General features: G+C 39.3%; 2 protein-coding genes across 3 annotated transcripts; one reads left to right on the top strand and one right to left on the bottom strand.

Annotated features, from left to right (window-relative positions):
• Window positions 1-929: 929 nt before the first annotated feature.
• On the top strand, window positions 930-6106 carry LOC133412515 (lysophosphatidylserine lipase ABHD12-like). Of its 2 annotated transcripts, none has more exons than XM_061695814.1 (13): window positions 930-1003; window positions 1456-1583; window positions 2438-2540; window positions 2647-2766; window positions 2883-2913; window positions 2978-3023; window positions 3334-3463; window positions 3559-3596; window positions 4260-4339; window positions 4442-4524; window positions 4753-4853; window positions 4931-5064; window positions 5142-6106. In XM_061695814.1, exons 2-13 carry the CDS (start codon window positions 1481-1483, stop codon window positions 5304-5306), a joined length of 1134 nt encoding a protein of 377 aa, XP_061551798.1. In that variant the 5' UTR covers window positions 930-1003; window positions 1456-1480; the 3' UTR covers window positions 5307-6106. The 2 variants fall into 2 exon arrangements, with proteins under 2 accessions (XP_061551798.1, XP_061551799.1); XM_061695815.1 differs by having other exon boundaries at window positions 4775-4853; window positions 5142-5257.
• A 62-nt stretch (window positions 6107-6168) lies between these two features.
• On the bottom strand, window positions 6169-18297 carry pygl (phosphorylase, glycogen, liver). The gene is made up of 20 exons (XM_061695813.1): window positions 17942-18297; window positions 16319-16420; window positions 16165-16243; window positions 15318-15421; window positions 14236-14367; window positions 13862-13973; window positions 13646-13728; window positions 13407-13544; window positions 13039-13131; window positions 12807-12953; window positions 11393-11556; window positions 10548-10662; window positions 10371-10472; window positions 9032-9179; window positions 8627-8685; window positions 8352-8493; window positions 7194-7401; window positions 6984-7118; window positions 6803-6869; window positions 6169-6456 (listed from the first exon to the last, which is right to left on the bottom strand). Exons 1-20 carry the CDS (start codon window positions 18182-18184, stop codon window positions 6268-6270), a joined length of 2562 nt encoding a protein of 853 aa, XP_061551797.1. The 5' UTR covers window positions 18185-18297; the 3' UTR covers window positions 6169-6267.
• Window positions 18298-18503: the final 206 nt, after the last annotated feature.

The following is an 18503-nucleotide window of genomic DNA, read 5'->3' as shown; positions in this document are numbered from 1 at the left end:
CCGGTGCATTAAAATTTGGGGGGGGGGAGCCTTCTACTACAAGACAGGGCGTGTTCGTCGGCAGGGTATTGGTGCTTCTCTTTTTCCTTTTTCTTTTTGTTTTTTGTGAGTGAGTGCCACACTCCTTCGGTGGCTGCTGCTCGATTTTGAAAAGCAGTTGATGGAGGAAGGGGCGGGGCACCACGGCATACAAACCAGCCAATGATTGGTCAAACTCGGCCGCCTCTAAACGCTACCTTGTGGCGAAATCTATTAAATTATCTGAGATTTTTAAAAGGTTTCTATGGTTCTAATCCACTTTTTTTTTTTTTTTTTGAGGAAACATCCAAGTGTCCTGTTATGCCTTCATTAAAAATTATGAAAAGCAATCAAAATATAATAAAATGTAATTAATTATATTACTTTAAGAAAGTAGTTGAAATAGTTACACTATTGTTACATTTTCAACAGAGTAACTTGTAATTGTAATCGTCTCACCCTCCATTTAATTTTGCTACTCCGTGGAAACCCTTTGACATATTTTAGCAACTCAAGCCTTCCACTTGAGAAATAAAAACAACATAAATCCTGCCCACTGACACAGATTGAAATGATTTTTAGGTCATAAATTGAGGTCAGATCGGAGAATAACACACAAACCACAACTTCGACGATGAATGCCTTGTTTTGGGGTGAAATTCCTCACTTTACAATCATATAAATATTTGATAAAACCAACACGAATGCAAGTTGGTAGCAACAACAATATTCGATTTGAAATTCTCATTGTTGTGCTACATTAAACATTAAAAACGAATTTTAAAGTTTGTGCTTCACCCGAAGCGCCAAACCCGCCTCTGTTGTGCCATTCCTGTCTACTATTGGCTACCACGAACGTCAATCAGATTTCTCGTCAAATCCACTCCGTGGTTTCTTTATCGACCGGAAATGTTTTAACTTGGAGAGTTTTTTCCAAACATAGCCATTCCATTTCCCTGTGGTAGTTTTTAAGGACAGTTTGGAGGTACGTTATTTAGCTTATTCTTTTAAATCTTACTATAGTAGAGTGATAGAATTGTACAATGCCTTTCGCGTTGAAGTTTCCAACTGTTTTAAAAATGTACCTTGCTACTTTCACCTTGGTTTGTACTTTGTTTCATTTTCGTACCGGACAAAATATTGCTCCTTGTGCTCACCAAATCTGTAACTATTAGGCAAGTTTTGAAATAGCTTACTGAGCCCTTCTATCGTGAGTCCAACAATGTAATTTCCCATGATGCCTTTTATCCATTCATATACATGTATTCATATAATATATACCTTAATATATGTATTATCATCATGTATAGCTTGATGAAATAAAATAAACAACATTTAAAAAAATATATTAATTTATGCTATATATGTATGTGTGTATATTCTGCCGACTGTTAGTCCATAGATATATATATATATATATACTTTTTTCTTCACAAGACAATTCCAGAGGGAAGTTGAGGGAATGATGAAGGCGGCGTCCTTCCTGGTGGCTTTCTATGTGTTGGTGCCGCTCATCATCTACCTGTGGCCATGGACTCTGGCTTACGCCGTCTTTGCCCACTTGTGTAAGTACGATAATACTGTGGCAACTTCCTGTCCAGTGTCTATGAGCCCTTTTCCGAAGTCATCATGAGATTCATCTTATCTGTTAGCCACTGGGAGGTATGTTACTAAATCCGGAAAAACGGGCGCCATTTTCCTTCCTTTTTCTTTTTTGGGCCAGATTTTGGGCACATGAATTTAACGGAGGATCACTCAAATTGCGTTTTTTCATTGTTTCGTGCAAGTTTATACCTAGTCATCAGCTGAAATTAGCTCTCAGCCATGAACCCAATTTAGCCATTAGCCAGTAGTTGAAGTTAGCTTTTAGTCATTGGTTAAAGATGCCCATAAGCTTAAGATAACTATTATCTACCAGTTGAATCTAGATAGAAATAGCAACATGACAAGATTTCTCAAAAATCACAGTCTGTCAAAATGTTGGGTCTGGTTGGAATGGCCCCTTCAATCCAAGTACAACATACCGAAAATGTTGAAAACCGGATGATGGGTTCCGGAGAAACTGCTTTATTTATTTATTTATTTATCTTGTTTTTTTGTTTTGTGCCTGTTGAAAAAAAAACAATTGCCTTTTTTGGCAACATTTTCATGTCATGCCACTTGTCAAGTTGCTATTGGAAGTTATTTGTTGAAGTTAGCTGTGAGTCATTTGTTGACGATGGCCAGTAGCTGACATTGGGTGAGAGGCAGCGTCTACCCTGGACTGGTTGCCAGGCAATCACCTGAAGCTAACAATTAACCATCAACTGAAGTTATCATTTAGCCACCAGTTGAATGTAGCTGGTAGCCATTCGTTGAAGTTAACTGTTAGTCCATAGATCATAAACAAAATGCTAACCTTGTGCACTGTTATCTGCAGTGAGGGTTCCATACTTCATAGATCTCACCCGTCCAGAATACGTGCTAAACCACACGTGTAACTTCTACCTGGAACCGGAGCAGGGCGTCCGCGTGGGCGTATGGTAGCGACCGCCTTCTTTCGACAGTTTTTATGACTCCTTAAAAAAACAAGCAAAAAAAAAAACCTATTTGGCGTCTTATGAAAGTGTTGGTTTCCGTCTGCCCGAGGCACACACTTCCTGCCAGCCATTGGGACAAGGCAGCGGGGAAGGGTCCCGAGTGGTACCGCAGGGCTCTAGGAGACGGAAGTCCTGTTATCATCTATCTCCATGGCAACGTGGGCACCAGGTGACTGTAGAGGCACTTGAACTTATTTTAATGGAGCTCGGAGGGAATTACATCGGGTTTATGCGCAGGCTCTTGAGGGTCTACTCTGAAATCTTTGTATTTTCAATTGTCTCCAGGGCCAAAGATCACAGGGTGCAACTGGTCAAGGTTTGTTTTGAAAATGATAGTTCACATTTAAGGTTTCTGCTAATATTTGTATGAAATTTTGCAGATTTTAAGCACCGCAGGGTTTCACATTCTCTCTCTGGACTACAGAGGTACGCTCAGCTTCAATTTTCTTCATACACAATGCAATTTTTACGCGTGTCCCGCGCTGATATTTGATATCCAATAATTGTCCGATATCAGCAAAAAAAAAAAAAAAAATCAGTATGTTTATAAGTATATAAACAGGTGTTGTCAACCCACACTGCAAAGCAAATTTCAAGAAGGCAAACTGAGTAATAAAAGTCCCAAGACAGATCAATAACAAAAGGACATCTTCATTATCTTTGACTTCCTATGGGAAACGGATTGTGTTCCACCTTAGAGGTTCCGGTGTACCATTTCTCTTCCGATGTACTGTAGGCTACGGCGACTCGACAGGGCAGCCGAGCGAACGCGGGATGACCACAGACGCCCTCCACCTGTACACGTGGGTGGAGCGGCAAAGCGGAGGGTCCCTGGTGTGTCTGTGGGGGCACTCGCTCGGCTCCGGGTAGGTTTCTCCTCGCAAATGATGTCATGGAGGCAGCGGATCCAAATGAGTGACAGCTACTCTTTTTTTTTTTTTTTTTTTTTTTTCTCTCGAAGGGTTGCAAGTAACACTGCCGTGAAGGTGCAAGAGCAAGGTGGGTTGTGCTTCACTGCATCACTGATTTTTTTGAAAAAAAAAAAAAAAAAGATTGTACTTATATCATGGATTATTCGCTATATCGTGGGATTTTGCAGTGATACTTTTCCACACACCATTACTGCAGAGCAATCAGCACGAATCCAGATGAAAGTGTGTGTAAAAGTCAGACAATGTCAAAGGTTTGGGATCATTTCACATTTCATAAAAGAAGCTAAAAAGAAAATAAATATTTGGGCGCTACTTAGCGGATTTCATCTTATTGCGGGAGGAAATGAGGGATTATTGGTTTACACACAAAACTTTAATATTTTACCTAAATAACTGTTTAAAACAAACAGTCCTTAAAGATTGCATGCAAGTGTTGAAGTTAAAAGTTAAATACAACTGAACTGAAGCAGCAATTCTTTCACATATCTCTAGAGGGAGCCGGCATACCATTTTTTATTTTTTTAAATGACCCTAATTGCGAATTGCCATCATGGATGACATCATTATATTGCCGCAGAGGTCAGTGTACTTCACGCGACCGCAGTTCAGAAAATCAGAGGAGTAACTCTTATTCCAAAAGAAGATCCAACGTCATGTATGACGTCACAACTTCACGAGAGGTCAATTTATCAAATATTTGTAATATTCTTTTTTTTTTTTTTCCTACCAGGGTCCGTCGTGGACGCCTTAATTCTCGAGGCTCCATTCACAAGTATCGGAGAGGTAGTTGTCAATTTTCCTGTGGCTAAGGTGAGAACACTTTCTGTTACTTTACGGGCACAGCTCGTGGTCTGTTTGCATGCGCGTTAGCACCAAACGTGTCATGTCAAATTACGTCCTGGTGTCCCGCAGCTCTACACGTTCCTTCCGGGATTTGAACTCTTCCTTTGGAACACTTTGGAGACGAACAAGCTGCTGTTTTCAAACGAAGACAAGTGAGTTGACTAATTGACTTTATCCAAGTGAGCAGGAAATGTGCAGGGGTTCACTATATGGAGTAGCAATTGAAATTATTTGGCAATTAGAATTATTTTTATTTTTTTTGGGGGGGGGGGGGGAGGACGGAATGTTCATTATTCGCAAATGTTTGCTTTTCACATGCACACCGTGAATTGTCAGGGCTCACTGTAACTAAAATAAAAAATAAAAAACACTGCTGCCAGATGTACACGTCCCTCTGCTCAGTTTAAAGGCGCTGACGTGTCCTCTGCTCATACTGCACGCGGAGGACGACGACGTGGTGCCGTATCACATGGGTCAGAAGGTAGAACACAGCCGCTTTTTTCATTAAAGTGTAAATGAACATCCTTTTCGCTCTGATACTTTGCATTTCCGTTCCAGCTGTACCAGATATCAGCGCGCACGCACAGGGAGCGGAGCAAAGACGTTCCGCTGGAAATAATTTCCTACCCGGCGAGTCGCGGATTGTCCCACAGCGACATCTACTTGGATCCTGGCCTGTCCGAGTCGGTGGGGTGAGGATGAGACTTTTGATGCGGTGTCCCTGTGTAAAACGTGGTTAAGGCAATATTCCTTCGGTTTCTTGTCACAGGGCTTTTCTGCACAAGCTGCGAGGATAACGCTACTCCTGGAACTTACACCTCACCCCTTCGCAGCGAACCAGTATTTGTGTTTTTTTAAAAAAAAAGAAGCTTTTTGGGTGCTTTTTATAACGCACAAAGATGCCACAAGTTGGCGCCAAAGCACTGGCTATTAGTATAGTACTTGGTGTCAAGGAAATATGTTGAAGTGATACATCTCAACTGACTAACATCTTTGTCAAGAGGAGCTAAGTTTAGCCTGGGTTGTTAGTGGGTTGATGATGCCAGCGACCCCATCACAACTTCACAACAAGCAGCAGTTTGGCAGATAGTGAACAATTCTTCAAAAACGAGGCTTCAAGCTGTTTATTTCCACTCCCTGTCGAAGTTTACCCTCAAATTAAACATAAACCCAAGCGAATGACACCTTGTGGAGTTAAAACCACATAACTTTGCCTTAAAGTCCTCTAGCTTAATGCTAACACACAATGCAAAACGCCATAGACAGGCTAATGAGTAGCATCGATGTTATAACCCCTTAAGAAACGACTATTTGAACACAAAGGGTGCAGAAGGAGCACAATGTGTGTGGATTAAAGGCATTTCCATTTATTTCAAAGGGGAAATATGATTTTAGATATGAGTGTCGTGTTACAAGTGTGGTCCCGGAATTAAACTTGTAAGTCAAGGCACCACTGTTTTACTGTAGCATACAAACTTTTACTGTAACGTGACAAAAATGTGAAGGGGAAAAAAGAAATGCCATTCAATGTAATTTTAATACACCTGAGATATGCGAACACTGGTAGGAAAACACTGGAGAAGGAAAATGTATTTTTGTTTGTCTTTACTCTCTTCTAGCAGTAAATCTAGAATGTCCAAATAACTCGGGTTCTGTTTTTTTTTCCTAACACCTCCCCCTGTCTGAGTGAATACATTTTGCAAATGCAAAGTGAGAAAGCTGTAACAGATAAGTGTTAGTGCTTTGGTGATTCCCCAAAAAAAAAAAAAAAACTAAAGTTGTTTTTTTTTTCCCTGGCCAAGATAAAGTGAAGTGGTTACTTCCTGATTTTTTTTGTGTGGGGGGGGGGGGTTGCATGGAGCTGTTACGTAAACAGAGAAGACCCAAGGCAGCTTTCACATTTTCTTGAGCTCTCGGGCAGTCTTCTCGATGGCTTCTCGGGGCTCGCTGGGCGGGGGGATCTTGAGGTCGGTGGGCTCCACGCCCCACACCTCCGTGGCGTACTCTGCGATGGTTCGGTCGCTGGAGAACTTTCCTGTCGCCGCGATGTTCCTCACCACCATCTCGGTCCACTCCTTGGGAGTCTGGACCAGAAAATAATTTATAATAAAATTAAAATTAAAAAATTAAAAAAAAAAAAAACAGTCAGGTATGCAAACATTTGCAACCATTTGCATTTTAATGCGCAAGTTTTTATATTTGGCCAGTTTTTGCCGCATTCAAATGACTATGTGGACCGCCGCATAGCTTTAATCATAGCCTTCATTTATCTGGGTTACTTTAGATTTAGGGATTGTAATGACGACTCATGGAGAGCCTATATTTATACAGGTTGGTTGCAATCATGTAGCCTTAACTTCCTTACCTTTTGAAAAGAGCCTAAATGAAATTGAAAACTGCAAAACGGTTCATTCATGAGATCCACATTACCTGATAGAGTTTGCTGACTCTCTCTTGACATTTCAGATACGCTTCAAAGTCGGCAAATACTTTGAACCTGACGAACAACACAAGCACATTTGATTCGTTTACAAATAAATAAATAAATAAATATTAATAATTATAGTAAAGATGAGTTTTTAAAAGTTGTCCATTTTTGTTTGCAGCCCACCGGTCATGTTTGAAGAGCATTTCGGTCAAATCCTTGAACAAATCTGGATTTTTGGGACTGAAGAATCCGCTTGTGATCTGGTCCATCACTTGTTTCAGCTCCGGGATCTTCTTGTAGTAAGACATGGCGTCATATCTTAAGAAAACGTGAAATATAATACCAAGACAAGGCACCTTTTAAAAAATATTATTCTGGGTTTTTTTTGGCTACCCCTTTTTGTCCATCTCTGCCACGTCTTCCACTCTCATGCCGAAGATGAACAGGTTGTCTATGCCGGCCTCCTCGGCCATCTCCACGTTGGCGCCGTCCATTGTGCCGATGGTGAGTGCGCCGTTCAGCATGAACTTCATGTTGCCCGTGCCCGACGCCTCGGTGCCCGCCGTCGAGATCTGCTCCGACAGGTCTGTGGCCGGGATCACTGACCGGCGACAAAAGACATCCACGTGGGAATTATAAAACTGTACTTTTTTTGTGTGTGTTAATATTAGCCAGATAACACTCATTTAAAAAATACATTAACTATATACACTTGAAATTGGGTCTAAAAATAACGATTACTTTGAAAATAGAGTCATCTGTCGATTAATCGATGAATTGGATTCCTAAAAAAAAAAAAAAAAAAAAAAATAGAATTTCCATCCCTTTATTTAAAAACAGGAAATCATTTCAATTGAAAAATCCAAATATTTATTATGATTAAGTTACTGGTTTGGTCCATAAAATATCTGAAAATAGGCAAAAATGTCAAAGCTTTTCTAAAGTGAACGACGTTTGCAGATGTCTTATTTTGATGAAACAAAGTTTATCAGTCTGCTCTATTATTAATTGATTAATCATTGCACCTCTTAATTGGAATATGCAACAATATATTACATAATAAAAATATTTGTTGAACTATATGAGTTTTATTTTTAGGTCCATGATAGGTTAATCTGATGTTTTTTTCCTCACCTTTAATAAACTAGAACCAGAAAAATAAAAAAGATTTGAAAAATATTTTACTTTTTATGTATCATAAAAGTATACAATGTACAATTGAAAAATATATAGGTTAACATGATGATTTGTGTCTTTAATTCTGGTGGCGTAATTTATGATAATGTCTTAGTTTACATTTAAGGGGTCAGATCCCAAAAATTATAAAATAAAAATATACCAAAAAAAGAGATATACAATAATATATACTGTAATGAAAATTTAATTTTTAAATATATATTTGCTTTATTATGCATTAGGTCTGTTTTAGTTTAATCTGATGATTTTTTTTTTTTTTTTTTTTTTACCACCGAGCCAGAGCCAGCTAGTTAAAAAATAATAAAAAATAGGTAATAATATCATGAAAAATAAGTAATAAATAAAAGTGCAGACCTTTCTCAGCCAGGGAGACTCTGTAGTTCTCCAGGAAGATGACCTTCAGCTTGCTTCCCACCACCGGGTCGTTGTTGACCACCGCCGCCACAGACGTGATCAGCTTGATGATCATCTTGGCCATGTGGTACCCCGGGGCGGCCTGCAGGAGGCGACAGCGGTTCACTTATTTATGTGCATATGTATGTATGTATGTGTGTATGTGTGTATGTGTGTGTGTGTGTGTGTGTGTGTGTGTGTGTGTGTGTGCGTGTGCGTGTGATTGGAGAATGAACCTTTCCCCCGATGATCACGGTTCGAGGTACAAAAGGTGCGGACGGGTTCTTTTTTATGCCTGCGGGACAACACAAAACTTATTTATTAGCACGGCTGACAAACCTAAGCAGCATTTACGCCACAATGAGCAAGTCAGGTTTGACTATGTGGACATTCGCATAGGTTTAGCCAAAGAAATAAAACAAGTGTACACCTCGCTAAAGTTCATCAAGTACATATTGTGTAATAATATAGACAAAGTGAAAGTGTGTGGTAATTTAAGCCCCCGCCTACAAGCCAGTGGAAAATTCCCTGTGCACGTCGAGAAGCATGTGCTTGTTTGGACTTGCTACGAGTAGTGTGTCAGCGTGATGTTTTCCCTGAGGGAGGTGACAACAACATTGATCCGTGAGTAGCGTACGCACGGTTGTACATGGTGACGATGTGCAGGCAGTTGAGCAGCTGCCGCTTGTACTCGTGGATCCTCTTCACGTGCACGTCGAACATGGACGCCGCGTTGATCCTCACCCGGTACTCCTTCTCCAGGTACTGGGCGAACTTCACCTTGCTGTCCTGAGTCATGCACACACACACACACACACACACACACACACAGACTTCTTTTAATTGCACTTGGGGCATGTTGCAACAACAACACACTAATGACTAAAAACTGAATTGACTACACGCACAAGTTTGTGCACCAGGAGTTTGCGGCATATACGCACACACACACTTGGACAGAAGATTAGGTAAACAAGTCGCACAAGCTTTTGGGCGTGCGCGTTAGAGCTGGGGTATGCCATCGTTTTTCGGTATGTTGAAGGGGGTGCGTAGATTGACCATCCTGACAGAATTTGGTGCACCCGCTTTCACGACATATAAACAAAGGCAAATGCTATTAATCTGTTCCAGCCCGCCCTCACAAAATGAATTCAGAAAAACAAATTGTAATGTGTTTTGAAGAAAAACAGCACTGTGTAAGATTGCACTTTAAAAAAAAAAAAAAACATACAATATTGACATAATTAAATAGAATGTAAATGATTAAACCGTTTTTGCCATTTTTTTTAATGTCAATTCAATGGACGTTGTGCTGCTCCTTCTGGTGTGAGCGCCTTGGCCAAAAGGGGGCAGTGTAATAGAGACATACAGATACTCCTCATTCCTCAGTAAGCCGCACTAATATTAGTTGTTCTCCGCAGAAGATTAATATATGGTTGTGAGTATTGTTATATTGTCTGTCTACATGTGTTGTTTCACTGTTTGTGTTCAAATATTCATAGTTTGGTGGGTTATTACACAACCGCATAGTTGCTATTTCGTAGCCTGGCATAATGCACATAATGGTGTTTCCCATGATGTGTTAGCATGACGCTAGCGGAGGCTATGTTGTTGTTTTAAAGGCACGAGGTGCAATTCTTTTTTTTTTTTTTAGGTTTATGTTGTAGTAAACGTCACCTGGGAGTTTTTTTTTTTTTTTTTTTTTTTTTAAAGAATATTTACAAATTATATCTGCCGAACTGCCACTTGTTGTGAAATGATTTGAGTCACAAGGCACCATACAGGGCTCGCAGTTTGCCCTCACAAAGAAACATTTTTTTTTAAATGCTCCGATCGACAGTTTGTACCTAAAAAAAAAAAACTTGTAAGTTGTGTCACTCGTATCTCAAGGCAGCACTGTATAGATTTTAACGCAACGCCAACGTCTTTATTGGCTGCAGATGGCTTTGTTTGGAATGTTTTTGAGATTTGGAGGTGCACCTGTTTCACTTTGGAGACATCCCGGAGGAAAGCGGCGTGGTCCGCAAATTCGTTAAGGGTCTCCAGTTGGCTGAGGTCCTTTACGTAGTCCTCGCCGATCACCTAAACGAGGAGACGGATATTTATTACGGGGGGGTGGGATAACACAAGAAGATGGCGTATTGCGTCAAGTGAGACCTCAGCGATGAGCTCGGCCAGTCCGGGGTTGCACAGCAGCAGCCAGCGTCTGGGAGTGATGCCGTTGGTCTTGTTCTGGAACTTCTCCGGCTCCAGTTCGCTGAAGTTCCGGAAACTGTGAGGAGAAACACGACATCGCGGCGCGACATAGTCAGAATTTACAAGAACGGGAATAAATCCAGTCCTACGAAGTCTGCCTAGGAACAAGCGACCGCGAGTGTTACAGTTGAGAGTTTGTAACAGGAGATGTGCAAACGTTGCAGTGTGGTATGAAGACACACTCGAGTGGCGTTTGGTCATTTTGTTGCATTCGGCTCGTTTTGAGGAAGCGACAAGGAAACCCGACGGCTGTGCAAATAGCACTCACGCGAATTTGTGACATGAAATAAAAGTAAAAGTATGTGCAGTCTCAGAATACCACATTTTAAAATTTTTTTTAAAAAAAATTAAAAAAAATGGGAAAAAAAATGACCAACTACAATTGAACAGAAAATAAAAAGTAAAAAAGAAAATAACTTACAAAAACATATTTACAAATCAAAATAAGGTAAACTAAGAATCAAAATTAACATGAAATAAAAAATGAAACAAACAATAAACTATCAATGAAAATACAAATAGAATAAATAAGACAAACCATTTAGTTGCAATAAAAATGAACAAAAAACAGGAACCTGAAGAAACAAGGGTGGTCTAATAATTTTTTTGCGGGACTGCAGGTAAAAATGTGTAATAAATACAGAAAAATAAAATGAAAAATAAAACTATAAATCAAAATGATGTCATCAAATTTAAATGTTTTTTTTGTTTGTTTCTTTTTTCTTGTCATAGATTCACGCGCTTACACTTGGGTCTTGATGATGTTGGAGTGTATCTGAGCGACTCCGTTGACGGCGTGCGAGCCCACGATGCAGAGGTGCGCCATGTTCACCCGCTTGCCTCCCTCCTCCTCGATCAGAGACATCTTCCTCAGCTTGTCCACGTCGTTGGGGAAGAGCGATGCGATCCTCTGCGTGGGTGGGGGGTGGGGGGGTGGAAGAAGAAGAAGAAAAAAAAAAAAAGAAGCCAGCCAGACAGATCAAAATTCCATTTCCTTCTTCCTTGACCCAGGGGCCACCACTTTACGGCATGTTTTCAAACCTGTTCAAGCAGTTGTGTAAGTGGGAATAAACAACAAGCAAACGGCCATGAAAGTTCAGCAGAATGCCTGCATGTGTCGCGTGTGTGTGCCACATTATCTATTTATTGTTTTGATATTTTCATTAAAAAGAATAACATTTAGATATTTATAATATGTTTGCCTTTTTGTAATACAAACCGTTTCCCCTAATATTTGTTTTCCAATATTGACTTTTTTGTCCTAATATTTTGGTTTTTATCATTTATTTGTTTTGCACATTTTTTTTTTTTTGTCTGACGTGTTGTTTTATCTTCAAATGTTTTGGTCGTACTGTTTTATATATACGTTTCTTCTAATAGTTAGGTGAGGTCAAATATTTTTGTATTTTCCAAGATATTTTTGTATTTTTCAAATAATTTTTGTATTTCTTTCTACATATTTTTGGTTTTCATTTGGATCATTTAATGTTTTGTTTTAACTAACACAGGATTTTTTTTATTTGTCTAATGTATTTTTGTCTCACAAGTTTGAATTATTTATTAAAAAAAATCACTTTTATTCTATTTCCAATAATTATTGAATTAACTAAATAATTTATTTAATATTTGTTTTATTTATTATCCAATGTACAAGTAATTTTGAGTAATACAATATTGGTGTATTTTTCCCCCAATATCTTTTCGCACGTTTGTCTATCATCTTTGTATCATTTCCTAATATTTTTGCTGTCATGTTTTTATATTCCCTTTCAAATGAAGGAGGTATGTAGTAAATATAATAAAGTAAATATTTTGGGCTTCAATTTATTTTCTAATACATTTTCTTTTTACTAATATTTGTGTATTTTTCTTCCAATTTTTTTGTCCAACATGTAGTATTATATTAAAAAATATATATAATATATACACACACACACACACACAGAGAGATAGATAGTTTTCAAAAAAGAATTTCAAATATTGTTTTTTATTGACTAATATTTTGGGTCCTTTAATTCTATTTAGTCCCCTCCCCCACACAAATGTCAAATAGTTTTCTTTTTCTACTAATATTTGCATATTTTTCCCAAATATTTGTGTTGTTTCTCCTAATATTTTGGTATTTCTTGCAATATTTAGTGCAGCGTGCGTGGCGCTCACATCCAGGTGGATCTGGTTGATCCGGTAGATGATCTGCAGGTGTCGTGGCAGCAGGCTCCCCATCAGCTCCACGGGCCAGCGCTCCAGCGCCTCGGGGAGAACCGTGTGGTTGGTGTAGGCGAAGGTGCGCTTGGTCAGGTCCCAGGCCTGTTAGGGACATTGTTGACATTTTCCGGCTCACGACGGCGAACACCCCACCCCGAGGCTCCCCGGAACGTCCTACGAGCCTCACCACGTCCCAGTCCATCTTCTCGATGTCCACGAAGATCCTCATCAGCTCGGGGATGGCCATGGCTGGGTGGGTGTCGTTCAGCTGGATGGCAACCTATAATAAAAACATGAATTTAATAAAAACATTCCACATCCCAACTCTGTCGGGATGTGGAATGGGGAAAGGCTGCTCTCTGGGTTACTGTAGGTCAGTCATTCCCAATTTGGTTTAAGCCTAGAAAAAGGCAAACAACCCCAATGGAGGTGTCATGCACCTTTGATTGAGAAAATGTTCATTGTGCAACTTATATTTCTGTGGGTTTTTTTTTTTTCTACTTGGAACGTCATCAAAAAGCGATGATAACGGCGCTTCTTGTTTGGGGTCTTCACTTTATCGGGGAAGCTGTTAAAGGAGGTGCGTCCGGGCGTCCCCTTCTTGGTGGTCTTGAAGCGGCGGATGATGTCCTGCAGGGTGGCGGCCACCACAAAGTACTCCTGCTTCAGACGCAGCTCTTTGCCCTCGAAAAACTGAACACACGGCACACGCACGCATTTACACACACGGAAAGGAAGGAAGTTTCATTTCCACCGTCTTAAAGGGACAGTCAGTCGCATTTTTTTATGCTTACGTTGTCGTTGGGGTAGAGCACTCGGGAAATGTTCTCAGCCAGATTGCGGTCCAGGACGGCCTGGATGTAATCTCCCACATTAACTGTGTAGACACACACGTTAAAACACGCTGATGGTTTTTTTTTTTTTTAATGCAACACGTTTTGTTGTAAGGTGCACCTCTTTCCTCACTAAGAAACAGGAAACTGTTTTGCAAAAAGTAACGGGACGCTCACAGTCTCTCAAGTTGAAGTCGTTGGGCGCGCGAGCGGACCACAAACGCATCGTGTTGACTGTGTTGTTCATGTAGCCCGGGATGGGCGTGTCGTACGGCATGGCCAGCACCACCTAAATGGGTCAAACGCATGCACACCATGAAGTTGCAGGGCCCCAAAATTGTCATTAAAAAAAATGGACACCCCCCAAAACCTAAAACTATAATGGTCCTCTGGTATGATAACATATTTAAACATAATGCCTTTATTAGCAATAAATGTGTGCAGGGGATGGGGTGCACCAACAATGTCGGGCACACATTGAAGCGTTTCATCTCTCCCGCAGACACACAATGGTTGGACTTTATTTACCAAGTAATATGCGACACGGATACCTGCGTGTCGACCCACTTGGTGCCGGCCTCGGTCTCCTCCACGCGTCCGTAGAAGTGGACGGGCAGCATGTACTCGGGGCGGGCCTTCTCCCAGGGGTTGCCGTGACGCAGCCAATCGTCTGCCTCCTCCACCTGCATGAGCAATGACGAGGAAGATGTCAGACGCATTCGACGGCGCTATAAAAAAAGATTGATTTATTTTTAGTTTTTTAAATATTAGGTTTCGCTCATGTTGTTTTGTAACATATTTTGGCTCCCCCCCCCCAAGATTATTTTTATATATAGTGTTTAGATTTTCCAAACGTAAATTTTTTTTATTCCTGACTATGCATTTAGCCTGTTTTTATTTATTTTTATTTTTTTTTGATGTAACATCATGTTTGAATTATTTATATTTTTGGGTACTACTTGTTTTTTGCTGTAGTTTGTTGTTGTCAAGTATATATAATTAGATATTTTTTCTGTCAACATTATTTATTGACGAATGTATTTTCCCCTGAGAATAAAACCACTTTTTTTTATCAAATATTGTTTTATGTCATAATATTTGTGCATTTCTTCAAATATTGCTTTTTTCTAATATATGTACTTTTTTTGTCTAATATTTTAATATTATTTCTTAATAGGTTTGTATTTTGTTGTCAAATATTTGTGTACTCTTCAAGAAAAAATGCATTATATATAATCGTAAGTATTACCGCTTTAGCGCTCGTTAAATCATGCAAGTGTACCGAATATTTTGAGGCGTTGCACGCCCATTCGCGTTTATTGGATCAACACGGTGACAGTAGTAATCACCGTGATCATTTTGCTAATATGAAACGTTGCGTGCAAAAGTGCATGTTTGCACTGGAGGCCTGAAATGCAAATAAGCAGGAATCCAAAAGGGCAAAAAAGTAGACATTCTGTCCGCGTGCTTCCAACAGACACGTTACTGTTAATGAGTAGCTCGTGCTGCATGGCGACCTACTCTACTTTGGCCCCGTGCCTGATTTCATAATAATAAAAAGTATTTTTTTTTTTTTTTTTTTAAAAAGCCTGATAAAAGCTGCACTGTGAACCGATGCTTTTGTTGCACTGACCTGCCAGCCGTCCCTAATTTTCTGATTAAAGATTCCGTATTCGTAGCGGATGCCGTAACCGTACGCCGCCAGTCCCAGGGTGGCCATGGAGTCCAGGAAGCAGGCTGGGCGAAAACCAACAAAAGGACATTTTTAGACCAGTTGTTACGGCTGCTGGTTGCTTTTTCAGACATAAGTGTTGTAAAACAACAACAACAACAATGAAAAAGCCAAAGAAAAAGCCAAACAGATGCGCTGGTTTTTCATGCTTTGATGCCAGCTGAACTAAGGTCTTCACTATGTACGATTTATCACATCGATGTAGCCATGCATTGCATCGATATTCCGATATGTCGATACGCAACATCGCAATAGCGATACGATACATTGTATGTCAATAGCGTGATGTAGCATATCGGTATCACGATGGATCAGTATTGCAATGTATGCTATCGATAATGCGATGTACTGGTTCCATAATCGCAATGTATCGTATCGATATCGCGATGCATCTAATTGACATCGCGATGTAGCGTATCGCCATATCGGTACAATATAACAATAGCTTGAATGGATTATGTCTGTATCGCAATGTATCATATGACTTTGTGATGTACTGTATCTTAGAGAATTTGTACGTACAATGGTGCCTTGAGATACAAGGTTAGCACGCTTGTAACTCAAAACGCCGGTTTCTCAAATCATTTTCCCCAATTGTAATGAATGGAAACGCCATTAATGCGTTCAAGCCTTCCCCTAATAAAAACAACAAAAACTCTTTTGCAACACATCACACTTCCCGAGACTCGGCATCCAGTCAAATATTTCACATTGTTCGTCTTTCGTAACAAATTCAGCCTTCTTCTACCTGCAAGTCTGCCCAGGCCTCCGTTGCCCAGGCCGGCGTCCTCCTCCATCTCCTCCAGCTCCTCCATGTCTAGGCCCAGCTACACAGCGCACAACAACAACACGACACGCTAGCAAACACGTGCCACGGTTCTATGCAAATGAGCCGCTCGGACCTGGTAGATGGCTTCGTCGCAGGCGTTTTGCAGACCCAAGTTGATCATGGTGTTCTGCAGCGTGCGGCCCATGTAGAACTCCAGGGACAGGTAGTACACTCTCTGCACTCAGTCGCGGGAAAACAGTAAGAATTAAAGCGCCGCCAAACACGACAAGGCACAAGGGAGTGAGCGAAGACGCGATGTTGTCCAGAAAAGCATAACTCAGGATATGAACTTAGGGGAAGGGGAGACATATTGATATTGCGATGTACAGCATGGATATTACAAGGTATCATGGCAATTCATTAAAAAAATTTGAATGAATTATCTTATCATCCAAATATATATATATATATATATATATATATATATATATATATACTTTCAATTTTGTACATGGATTGATTCATTGTGTATTTCTTTTGTATCCCTTTATCCAAAATAATAAAATAAAAATATATTCGTAAAATAAAAGGTTTTAAATATTCATTTAAATGTTTAGTATTTATTTGATCAAATATTTAGTAATTAATTGGAATCCAATAAATGATAAATAACATTTACAAATGAGAAGGAATTAGTGTTTCCTTCCAATAAACGTATTTTTGTTTACTTTAACTCATTAAATAATTAGTGAATATAATTAAAGATATTAACAAAATACACCATTTTACATATACAGTGCATTCAAAATTTAAATTTATTTTATCAATATTAGGCAGATTAATAATTAAATAAATGATAATGCATTTTTAAAATGACAATGATTTATTAGTTTATTATTAAGACAATTATTTTACATGTATCTATTCATTTTTTAAAGCAATACTAATAATTAGTTAATTGATTTAAGTAATAAGTCATATTAAGAATATGTGAAAAATAAAGCATTTACTTTAAAACATTTCCGAAATATTTAAATATGAGAAATACAAATTTCAAAATAAGACTATATTAGCATTATTATTAACATAAACTAATATTTGTTTTGTTTATTGATTTAAAAATCCATCCATTATCTTATCCTTTTCAGGGTCCTGGTATCATTTAAAAATCATCTCTCATTAAATAATTGTATAATTGATTTATGATATACAAGAAATATATTAATAAATTGAGCAATTTTACATGTACAATAAAACGTAATATTTTTATCAAATATTTAATTAGTTATATTAAATAAATACTAACATTTCAAAATGATAAATTATTTTATTATTAAAACAAACAATTTTTAAAATGTTTTTTATTCATTTCTCGTCAAATAAATGGCTAATTGATCTATCAAAAGTAATACAATACAATTATTAGTAAAATAAACTATTTTACACATATATATATATATATATATATATATATTCAACCATTTTTTAAATTGTATTTAATATTTGGCTAATTCGAGTTAATTGCATTATGAAATTAGAATAAGTGAAAATGAGAATGTATTATTTTATAACTCAAGAAACGTTTTTCCATGAACTCTTTTTTTGTTTGTTTGTTTGTTTTTACATTGGTTTTTTTGTTTGCTCATCTTGGCCACCCCTTCATTAGCGTGTGCAAGTGTACCTAATGAAGTGCCCACAGTGTTTTTTTTTTTTGTTTTTTTGTTTGTTTTAAGCGCTCCAACTTTATTGCGTGTACCTTGGGGTCCACCTCGTAGTAGAACTGCTGCGTCCGGATCCAGCGGCTCACCAGGTGGTCGCGGACGGTGTGCGCCAGGGCGAAGTAGTAGTCCCGCGGCGTGGCGATGTTCCGGTCCTTGACCAGCGTGAAGTGCAGGTGGCGGTTGAAGCCCTTCTTCAGCTCGGCCACGTTCTCCAGACCCACAATTCCGCGGATGCTGATTTGCTTGCGCTTCTCCTGATCGCACACCGGGGTGGCCATCGCTTTAATTTTTGTGTCCGCCTCGGGTGCGCCTTAGCCCGGGTTGCTTCCGTGCTGTCACTCGGTTGTGTGCGTGTGCTCCGGTTCTAAGTGAGTGGGGCTCCCGAGGTGAGGAAGTCAGCTGTCATTGGTAGGCGAGGGGAGGGAGGGCGTGTCTCTTTGAGGAAGTCGGTTGCGAATGCTCGCTCGACTATAAGCCAATCAGCTTTCAGCAGGTTCACTTTCGGCCAATCGAATCGCTGACTACCTTTCCGGTATCTTTTTTTGGGGGTTTCTCAAATTGTATAACTATAAAGACTATACACGATATAATTGAATT

Source organism: Phycodurus eques, chromosome 14, assembly GCF_024500275.1.
Source record: "Phycodurus eques isolate BA_2022a chromosome 14, UOR_Pequ_1.1, whole genome shotgun sequence".
NCBI lineage: Eukaryota > Metazoa > Chordata > Actinopteri > Syngnathiformes > Syngnathidae > Phycodurus > Phycodurus eques.
Note: the sequence above shows the minus strand (reverse complement) of the source record. Positions and strands in the feature narration are given on the sequence as shown.